This window comes from Halichoerus grypus, chromosome 9, assembly GCF_964656455.1.
Source record: "Halichoerus grypus chromosome 9, mHalGry1.hap1.1, whole genome shotgun sequence".
Classification (NCBI taxonomy): domain Eukaryota; kingdom Metazoa; phylum Chordata; class Mammalia; order Carnivora; family Phocidae; genus Halichoerus; species Halichoerus grypus.
The window spans coordinates 30,063,406-30,073,997 of NC_135720.1; the positions used below are offsets into that span (position 1 = coordinate 30,063,406).

Consider the following 10,592-nt stretch of genomic DNA (forward strand, 5'->3'; position numbering starts at 1 on the left):
TTGACAGAGAGAGAGCACAAGCAGGGGCAGTGGCAGGCAGAAGAAGAGGGAGAAGCAGGCTTCCAGCTGAGCAGGGAGCCCGATGTGGGGCTCGATCCCAGGACCCTGGGATCATGACCTGAGCCAAAGGCTCAACCGACTGAGCCACCCAGGAGCCCTCTAACAAGCTTGTTATTAAGCTTTTGCGTTCATTCCTCTTCAATTGAACACTTGCTATGTGTCTGTCACTGTGCCAGGTGCTGGGGAAACCAAGGAGAACCATCTGGACGCTGTTGTCCCTGCCCTCACGGAGCTAGAGTAGAGAGACACAACTAGATAATAGAGAAATGAAAGAAAATAAGAATTACCTGTTATTGATAAAGTGATAAGTGCCAAAAAACAGAACTTCGAGCAGGATCCACTGCAGATAAGGTGGTGAGGTCTTAATAAGAAAGACGAGACCTGAATGTAATGTGTTTTAAACACTTTCAAGATAACCTGAGCAATTAGATTATCACAAGAATTTAATATTGTTTCCTATTGGCTAGATAACTATTTAGGATAAATGCATATCATTCTTTGAGGCACTTTTATAACTTAGTGATGAGAAGAAAGGGGGAAGAGAGGAGGAAAACCAACATTAATTGGTGTCTGACATGTACTAGACATAATGTCCCCAAAGAAGCCATTATTATACTCACTTAACAGGTGGATAAACCAAGGTCTGAATGGTCAAGTATTCAAAAGCTCCTTCCATTACACTATACACTAGATGTAGATCTAACTGCATCTGCAAAAGGCAACAGACTACTTCCTTATCACCAACTGGATTAATTTTAAAATAAGGTCCTGTGAACATTTTATTCTTATAAAGTGTCTTATATTATTTCTACTATTTAAAGCACCTTTTAAGCTAATGATTCTGACCTAAGGGCCGGATAAATTCATAACTAATAATGTCATCTTCTATTGGGAAGGTAAAAAGCAGATTTCATCTGAGTGTGGGGAGAAGGCAGTTGAAACATCCCACCTCCAGATGATGCCACCCAGTCCCATCATATCTGCTCGCTTTGTGCTTTTCTCAAATACGCACCGACGTCAACCTAAGAGTTGAGTTTCGATTTAAGCACTGCAACAGCCTCACTGTCCATTTCTTCCCTCGAGCTTCCTTCTTCATAGCCTCAGAGAGTCAATGATTCAAATTCAATCTTTTTTTATTTAAGTTTTTTAAAATTATATTATGTTAATCACCATACATTACATCATTAGTTTTTGATGTAGTGTTCCATGATTCATTGTTTGCTTATAACACCCAGTGCTCCATGCAGTACGTGCCCTCTTTAATACCTATCACCAGGCTAACCCATCCCCTTGATCCAACATTTATGGAGGTGTTGGGCACTACGCTGGGTTCTGGGGACAAGGATGATGATGTCGCTCTGAGAAGTCTGGTCTCCGAAGTTCTAAACGCCAGTTCCCTCCGCCCTTTCCACCTTTTCCTCCTCCCTCTGCCCAGGGAGGGGATTTTAAGCCTGGTCCCCCGGGGTGGATAATCCTTCTGTGAACCGGCAGGAGGGTGGACGTGCGGAGCCGGCCCAGACCTAAAGATCAAAGTCACGTCGACCCCAGCCTCCCGGAGGAAGCCAGCGGAGCCCTCAACAATGCAGCTGGCAGCACGCGAGCTTCCAGGGTCACAGTCAGCATTTGGAGGGAAGGATGCAAAGCTAGGAAAGAAGTTCGGCAAGCCATTTGCGTGGGGCGGGCGCCTCCCCTCCGCGGTTGTGCGGAGTCGTAACCCTAGAACCTTCCCCGGGTGGCGTCTGCGCGCGGGGCGGTTCGCACATGGACCGGGCAGTCTCGAGGGCTGTGCCGGGAAAAGGCCGCGGACCCACGAGGCTGTGTAGGCTAGGGCTCGGAGCTCGGAGCCTCCTTTCTTCTCCTCCCGTCTACTTCCATCAACTCTTGGGAGTAGAAAAGCCGCCAACGAAAACCTGTCATTCCCTACTCCGCCTTTGGGCTCGGGTCCCTGCCCTGCCCGCCAGCCGCACCCGGCGCTCACCCTGCGCTCACCACCACCCCGGAGCCCCTGCACCCCAACCCAGCCGACTTCCCACGGGCCCGACGCACAGGGCCCCAGCCCAGAGCCCACCCACCTACTCCTACTGGAGTGAAAGGGAGATCTTTGCTGGGACCCTCTGCGCAACCGTCGAGTCGCAGGGGGCGTGATTCCCGGGTGCCCATTTTTTTCTTCCCTTTAGGGGTCGCAAAGGAGCCAACAGCAGTAGGGCCCTAATCCATCCAGGTCTGTAACTCATCATCTGATGACTGAAATCTGTCTCAGGGGCACAAGATGAGCGCACAAACTTAGATACACGAGGGCCACACAAATCTTTTATTTTCTGAGGACGAGTGATTTGATTTCCCGACTGGCATTTAAGCATTAGGAATACACTGCGTGCCATCTTGGGGTGAATAGAAAAGTAAATGAAACTGAGGCCCAGAATATGCAGCTTCTTAAAAAATTTCCCAAATATTTTCTTTCTCTCTCTGCATTTACTTCTTTTGTTTTTCTGAGACAGATCCCCAAACCATGATTCTCAAAGTGTGGTTCCTGGACCAGCCACATTGGGAAATTGTTAGAAACTCTGGGACCCCACCCCAGACCTCTTGAATCTGGAACTGGGGTAGGGGATGAAGCCCGATCATGGACTTCCACCAGCCACCTAGGCAATTCTGGATGTCACACACTGCAGAAGCCCTGACTTCAAAGTCTCCTTGGTCAGTATTTCCCACTGATCACCAAATATAACCAGAGGTAACAGATCTCCTTTACCACTTTTCTTTTTAGAAAGACGTCTCCAATTTGACAGTAGAAAAACCTGATAGAAGCACAACGAATTGCTTGTAAGAAGTCATACAAGCAATCAGAAAGAGAGAGAGAGAGAGAGAGAGAGAGAGAGAAGGGGGACTTCCCCAGCTACAGGCCAGTTTTAGTATCTGTCTACTCCTCCTGAGGACTGGAAGACATGTTTATCTTCCAAGCTTCTACAATCTGTTTTGGTTGTTCTCCTGGTTCTTTCTGAAAGCACCTTCTAAGATAGTTTTCATAATGAAGAGGCCACAGACAGGACACGCCCTACCCCTCACTCCTATCTGACAAGCAGCAAAGGAGGTCCCCATTCAGTCCCCAGCTGCCATTTGCCTCCTTTTCAAATCAAGGTACACCAGGTACCTGGACGGGACAAGGGTAAGATGGCTGTCCCAGGACAACAGACACTGGAAAGTAGGGCATGGTGGGTGGGGGAGAGCTAGGGATCTGGCTGGCCTAAGAGAAGGGCCCATGGGGAAGAAGTGTTTAGACTGTGGATGAGTGTATCAAAGTGTTTGGGCGGTCACATTGCCACATTCCTGGGGCTGGTGGTAGCCAAAACCCAGTCGTTCCCATAGTGTTGCCTGCTCCTTTCAGTGAGCAACCGTGGGACCCCAAGGACATCCTTGCCTCTTGGCTGAGGCCCCTGTTGTCAGGCCTTCCTGACAGCAAGACCCCAGTGTAGCCCTTCTGTTTGCTGATCTCAGGCCCTGTCTTTGCTCTCTGAATTCTGGGTTCTCGATTGTCAGGATAGTCACATTGGTAGAAAACTCTAGACAAATTTGGAGAACACTGGGGAGAGGTAAAGGTGTGAGAGAGAGGGAGAGGGAAAGAGAGAGAGAGGGAGAAATTGTAACCTTCAGCATTGCATCAAAGAAAGAAAGGTGTTTTGTTCGGGCCATAGAAGACTATCACCTGTGCACTATGAACACACACCCTTTGAGCTTCCTGAGACACTTTCAGGTCAGGGCAAGCATAGACAGCTCACATCTAGCTACTTTGTGAAAATAACTGATATTTGCACTGATCTTTTCTTTTATAAAGTGATTACACAAATATAATCTCATGTGTGTCCCACTGAGGTTTTGTGAGGCAAAAGAGGAAAAGTATGAGTATTATTATTTTAACACTTTAACCCCATTTTCAGAGATGAGAAAACTGAGGATCCAAGCCCTTTCAGGGAAGACCTAGAGGCAGAACTTGGGCTTAACTCACATGTTCCCTATTCATAGCCACATGCCTCATGCTGAGAGCAAAGACTTCAAATTATAGGAAGGAGGCATAGGACTTTTTTTTTTTAAGTCCATTTGCAGTTTGGGGTCCACAGAATGCGCAAGCAGCAATTTGTTCTCTGTGGGCCACCTGAGTTGGGTGCTCAGAATTTTGAGCATTTGGTTTATAAGAACATGAGTGAGAGCTTGGAAATTTTGCTGAATGTGAAATGCAAACAGCTGAATCACTCTGGGACTCATCTCTGACTTGCATTCTGAATCTTGGAGCCGGGGACACTGGCCCTGTGGTTGAAGTGACGGAACACAGGAATTTGGGGAAGGTGGAGGTGGTCAGAGCTTGAAATGCGCTCCTAAAGGTCAAGTCGGGGCTGGGAGAGTCGTAGGAAAGCCAGACACCCCAAGATGTCCTCTGATGTGCAAATGACAAGCAGGCGGATTAGGAGTGAGCAAAGTTCCCAGCCCTCCGAGGGCAGAGAATTGCACTTGGTAATGTGGTAGCCTTCACCGGCAGAGAACGGCCCACACAGCGGTTCACCTGTCGGGACCAGGGTCGCTCGCTCCTTCCCAGAAGGCCAGGCCCAGGGTTCCACCCCCTAAGCAGCCTTGGGGTTGGTTGGAGGTGCAGGAGATGGACGGAGGGAGTTCTTACTCCAGGTACCAAATTGAGCCGAGAAAAAGAGAAAAAAAAAAAAAAATCGAAAAGAAAGAGCAAATGAAGCGGAAGTTTCAAGGCCCTCTGCTAGGAATAACAGTATAAATAACCGAAGACGTCTTGTAAACACTGCGGTCATAACCCCGAACATTAAACAGCCCCGGTGGCATCTGGCGCATCGGCCGCTGCGGGCTGCGCTGGGGCAGCGAGTGAACCGGGTTCCAGGCTCCTCGGCCTCGCCTCTCTGTTTATCTCAACTTAATCTTCCCCAAGGAGCTGTTCCGTAGCATGGAAGATGTTTAAATTAAAACCCAGTCCGCCGGAAGTCGTGGCCGGGAGCTGAGGCGCTGGCTAACTGTAACCCATAGGCAGGCATGAGCGGTGTTAGAAGTAATTCGTTAATTACTAAGAAGAAATAAATAATGTATGTTGCAGCACTTCCTAAAGGTTATGGAATTTACACTTTTCATAGCTCCCGTTATTTCTTCACAGTTTCGCATTATGGGTTGTTTGGGTTCATGTCTGCGCCTAGAAAGCTAAAAAACGTGGAATTTACCTTCCTGGTCCTGTCATCAATTATACCGTAGAATACTTGAAAATCGGATTTTCCTTTTGGTGTGTTTTTCCCTTGAATCGTGTAACTGTTACTAACTGTTATCCTGCTCCCCCTTTTTTGGTTCACGATTACATTATTTATAATTGTCTTAAGAGTAACCTGCAAACCTGAGACCAGAGTTTCTTTTTGAGATTTCAGTAGAAAATGTGACCTGCACTTTCGCAGTGGAAATTGTGTTTAATCTTTTCCATCCCTAGAAGTTTGGATTGAGGTTCAAAAGAATCACTTTTATTTTCAAGGTTCCCCATAGTCCCCCGCTTTCAAATCTAGATCTTTTTTTTTTTTTTTTTTTTGGTAAAAATCACACCACTGTCAGGGCTTTTAGCAATATAAAGAAAGATTTATTTTCGAAAGTAGCAAAACTTGTTTGAAAAAAATATATATCTTTAAGTGAATTACTTTATAAATGTGACTGTCAAAGTCAGCTATTCTATGATCTACATTTTACAACATATTGTACAAAAGATACACACTGATAGGCTCTTATTATCTATTTATATATTTATAATTACATATTGCACTTGGACCAGCAAGGCTCGAAGAGTCATTCACGGTAGAAGTTAATAAAGTTAAATAGATGGGAATCTTTGTAAGTACAATTGATCTCCTCGGGTTTGGAAACGAATCTCCTCGTCGCTGTAAAGTGTTCTCGCGGGGGGGCGGGGGGACAGGGAGAGGAGCGTTGCGAGAGGGAAGCAGAGACAGAGAGCAGGGAGGGCAGGGGTCGCCTTCCCGGGGCCCGCTCCCCCCGGGAGCGCGCCTTTCCCAGACTCGCACCTCCAAGGTCAGGACGCTGTGGTTCCACATAAGCGGCTCGCGGTCACCACTTCTTTCAGGTCACTCTCGGGTTTCCCCGCCACCATAAAGGGCCACGTCTGCAGGAGAGAAGAGGGTGGAGGAGGTAAGCGGCCTTGGAGGAGGGGTGGGGTGGGCTCGGAGCCTGAGACCAAAGGAGAGGGCGAGGTGGGGGCAGGCAGTGAGTTGGAGAGAGGCGTTATCTCTGCAATTTGCTCGGTGTTCCAGTGCGCCCCGTGGCTGGATAAAGAAAAAGCGTTGGCGCCAAGTCACAGCTCGGGGTGGTAGAGCAAAGGGGGTTCATCCTCAGTTGTAAGAGAAACCCAAAGAGGAGGCCCTTGGAAAGACCAAAGTGGCTGGGGCAGCTGCCGGGGTAAGCCTAAGCAGGGAAGCCGAGAAGGACCTAGTGCCTAGTGGACCCCGGGTTCAAGGCGAAGTGGCCCTCGGGCCCCTCTTCTGAGGCCCTGGCCAGGTTTCCCGGCCCCCTCGCTTTCCACCCCGTCTGTTTTTCTACTGCCAGCTTCCATTTCCTCCGTCACAAAGCGGGCTTTGGACCACAGTTTCTAAATTAATCGCTGGCTCTTAAGGGGTGGGGGAGATAATGCTAATAAAAGAATATACAGGCATATTTTATTTAAGATCATCTTCCTACTGGGCTGAGCGATCATCGCCTTTTCCCTTCCCCGAGGTGTTTTATAATAAAGCTCACTTAAGTTTCCTTATTCAAAGATGAACACAGCAGCAACTGTAAGTGAAGTGATTACTTTCATTTTAGTTCCAGATTTCGAAAAACTATTTACTCATCTTTTTTTAGAAAAAGAATAAACTTTTAATGAGAGGGAAAAATATTTACCAGGGTAAAATGTGGTTTTGCACCCCCTCCCCCCAATTCCTGAAATCAATTCAGTGAGAAGACAATTCAAAGCTTCCAACCTCTCCCACTAGTGCTGTCCGATAAGACGACTTTTAAGAGGAAAACCTCTCATTCTTATCATATATAAACAAAGGTGCTAGTAAGTTGTGGTCCTTGTTTTTCTTTAGAGCCTGGAAGTCTTAAAATGAAATAAAATAAAAAAGGAATTAAACTGTACTTCTTATATAGCAAAATGCATTTGAGAGAAATTAGCCTCAATGAGCATTAGGGGTTTTTTGGTAACATGTTTTTAAATCTTCAACGAGAGTGGCCTATTTTAATATTATTTATTATATTTTAATATCACTTATTACACTAATATTTGTGAGAATTTACTGATTAAGCTGATATTTGTTAGAACTTCTGGGATTTATAAATGTTAATCTACCTATAAGAGAAGCGCCGAATATTTACGTAGTTGGGGACTTACATGACAATTACGGGGCCATGAATTTGTCTGTATCTAATGGTCCTAAATATACTTGGGAAAGAAACAGAATTGGGTGTTTTTATGTACAAAAATGAGAAGGGGAAAATCAAGGTTCTCCTTCAGCTAAAAGAAGAATACAGGGATTCACAAAATGCCTTCTAGGCGCGCAGCATCTGGCCGGTGTTCCCTGTGCCACACCAGCCCTGACGGCGCTGGCGCGGGTTCGGGGATCCCTCCTCTTTGCCAGCTCAATACACTTGCAAACTCTTAATTGGGCTGCCACGTCAAGCACTCGCATAAATCATCCCCGCTCCGGCAGCTTGCAGGGCAGAGAGCGAGGGCGGTGTGGGATCTCCTGCAAAGGTCCCCAGAGGCGCGCCGGGCTGGTGGCGGCCGAGGTGCGCGCACAGCCACCCCGCAGACGCGGCTGCGGGCGCTCTGGCGGGGGCGATCGGGTCGCCGCAGCGGCATCGGCATCGGCGGACTTACCAGGTTGACCGGGTGAATGTAACCGTTCTCGTACTTGTCGTTAGCCAGGATCTGCCTCAAGTGCGCGATGTAGCTGGACGCCAGCCTGAGCGTGTCCAGCTTGGAGAGCTTGGTGTCCGGGGGCACCCAGGGCAGGGTGGTCTTGAGCCTGGAGAAGGCCTTGCTCAGCACCCGCATCCGGGCCCGCTCGCGCGCGTTGGCCGCGTTGCGCTGGACCTGCTTCCCCTCCTGGCTGACGCCGCTCAAGGGGCTCTTCTTGGTGGGCGCCTTCCTCCTCTTGCCCAGGCCTCCGCGGCCCTTCTGGGGAGACCCCGCCTCGCAGTTGGAGCTCTCCTCGGTGCTCTCGTTGGAAGTCACAAACTCTTTGCTCGAGTCCATTTTCAGCCCGTCACAGTCCAGCATCTCCACTTCTTGAAGATCCTCCACATCGCTGAGCGAGCCGGTGGACATGTTTGGGGGAGAGGATGGGGGGGGGGGGATGAGAGAAAGAGAGAGAGAGAGAGAGAGCGAGCGCGAGCGAGCCCCAAACCAGTGGGCCCCCGGGTGTGGAGTATGAAGCAGCCACCTCGGGTTGGGAATTGGAGTTGGGGTCTGGTTGAGTCTCACTCCCCTTTCCCCTTCGCAGAGTTGTGAGAAGGAACCCAGAGGGCTTCTGCGGGGAGGAACCCGGCTCTGTTTCCCCACCCCCGGAGTCGTGGCCGCAGAGGAGTGTGAGAGAGCGCTGAGGAATTTGGTGGACACTAGGAATTTATCTGGGGAATAGAGAGGCGGATCCTTGTAGCCCAGGGGAGGGGCCTGCGAGGCCCCAGCAGACTCTTAGACCCCTTTCACAACCAGAGGGAAACTCTTATGCACAGACCCTGATTTCCAACTTGCAATGTAAATCAACTCAACTGCAACACGCAAATACCAGCCACCTTCTTCCACTTTAGCCAAGGAGAGCGCCCCACCCACAGCCCCTCTCCAGGGCCATCTCCTAAGGCCTGCTTTCCCTCTTAAGAGGTCGTAGCTGGTTGTTACTGAGGACTTTAGAAAAATGACCAGATCCTTTTGCTCTATCTGGGCCTTCCAAACACAAATCTCACAAGCATCCCCCTGTCCCCTCTTCCCCGCAATTAAAACACCAATTAAAATCCAGACAGCAGTCAACTCCTGCCTGCCAACACCCCTAAGACTCTGGCTTTACCAAGATATCTTCCCACCTTAACCGGGGTAAATTAACAAAACAAGTGCTTCACTGAATCTTTAGAGTGATGCAGAGAAAGTACCAAAACATCCATCTGCACCTGGTCACTTTAAAGCTATGATGGAACTGCCTGTGTGCACACAAACATACTTGACGATCGCACACCCAGGACGACACACACAGTTTAGTGGCAGTGGGGGTGGTGAGATAGAGTCCCATGAGTGTGTGGAAAGCATTTTGTTAATTGATAATCTTTTCTTTTCTTTCTTTCTTTCTTTTTTTTTTTTTAAAGATTTTATTTATTTATTTGACAGAGAGAGACACAGTGAGAGAGGGAACACAAGCAGGGGGAGAGGGAGAGGGAGAAGCAGGCTTCCCGCCGAGCAGGGAGCCTGATCCGGGGCTCGATCCTAGGACTCTGGGATCACGACCCGAACCCAAGACAGACGCTTAACGACTGAGCCACCCAGGTGCCCCGATAATCTTTTCTTGACAAAATTAAAACTTTCCCCTAAAATTCTTTCTAGAAATGCATTTAATAATGTCTTAAGAATCTTAGCGGCTCTCAGATACTATCTTGCCTGGGACTTGTTTTCACCCTCCCAGTGCCTTGGCCTCCTCCTTAGGGCCTCTTTGCTACCCAGGTTCCCCACCTGAAACTGGTATTACAGAACACTGAGCAGTATTATCCCTTTGGACAAAGGTTTTTTTGTTTTGTTTTGTTTTGATTTTTGTTTTTTCATTTCTCTAACTCCAGCCTGGACCCTCTTTCCTGGAGAAGAAGAAAATCTGGAGAGTAAGTAGAAAAGCAAAGGGAACCAGAAACCAAGAGATTGCATAAAATCGATGAAATAAAACTGGAGAGACGGAACGCATGAATCTCTCTTACTGATTCTTCTCCAGGTTTTCTTCCCTTGCAATTAGGCATCGAAGACAAGGGGCTGGAGCAACGTGTAAGAGCAGCTTCTTAGCTTTTGGCTCATGGTCCGTACCCCTCTCCTACATTCAGATATCATATCTCTAATCCTGGCTCAGCTGGGAATTCACTAACCTCTAACGTTTTGTTTTGTTAGCAGGGTCTTGTTTGCTTTCCCCCATGCTGTAAACTAAACAGATTGTCAGCAAATCAGTCTTTATTAATGAATTAGTGAGAACCCCTCCCCATAATATCTTTGCCCAGGATCCAAAATTTGTTAATCACCAGTGTAGAGATTTATGAGCTCTCTTATTTTCTGTTGTTTGTGCAGGTGGAGATTTAAATGACCATATCCACCACCAAGATTTATTGTGAGAGTGATTGATGTTATAAACCAGGAACAGGACTCTTCCCACAGCAGGGATGACAGAAATATCAAGTTGAAGTTGCCTTTGTCCGCCTGCACAACTGACCCAGTACTACAACACAGAAAAAGTATAATAATTTAATCTGAG

The 10,592-nt window shown here is 47.9% G+C and overlaps 1 protein-coding gene across 1 annotated transcript; it reads right to left on the reverse strand.

Annotated features, from left to right (window-relative positions):
• Positions 1–5,837: 5,837 nt before the first annotated feature.
• Positions 5,838–8,661, reverse strand: TCF21 (transcription factor 21). Its single transcript, XM_036097434.2, has 2 exons — positions 7,976–8,661; positions 5,838–6,223 (listed from the first exon to the last, which is right to left on the reverse strand). The coding sequence occupies exons 1-2, from the start codon at positions 8,423–8,425 to the stop codon at positions 6,134–6,136; spliced, it is 540 nt and encodes a 179-aa protein (XP_035953327.1). The 5' UTR covers positions 8,426–8,661; the 3' UTR covers positions 5,838–6,133.
• Positions 8,662–10,592: the final 1,931 nt, after the last annotated feature.

Excerpts from the sequence above, each read along its gene's own strand:
- TCF21 (XM_036097434.2), bottom strand. The coding sequence starts at position 8,425 with ATGTCCACCGGCTCGCTCAGCGATGTGGAGGATCTTCAAGAAGTGGAG. Across the intron at positions 6,224-7,975 it reads ACATTCACCCGGTCAACCTG|ACGTGGCCCTTTATGGTGGC; the intron begins GTAAGTCCGCCG and ends TCTCTCCTGCAG.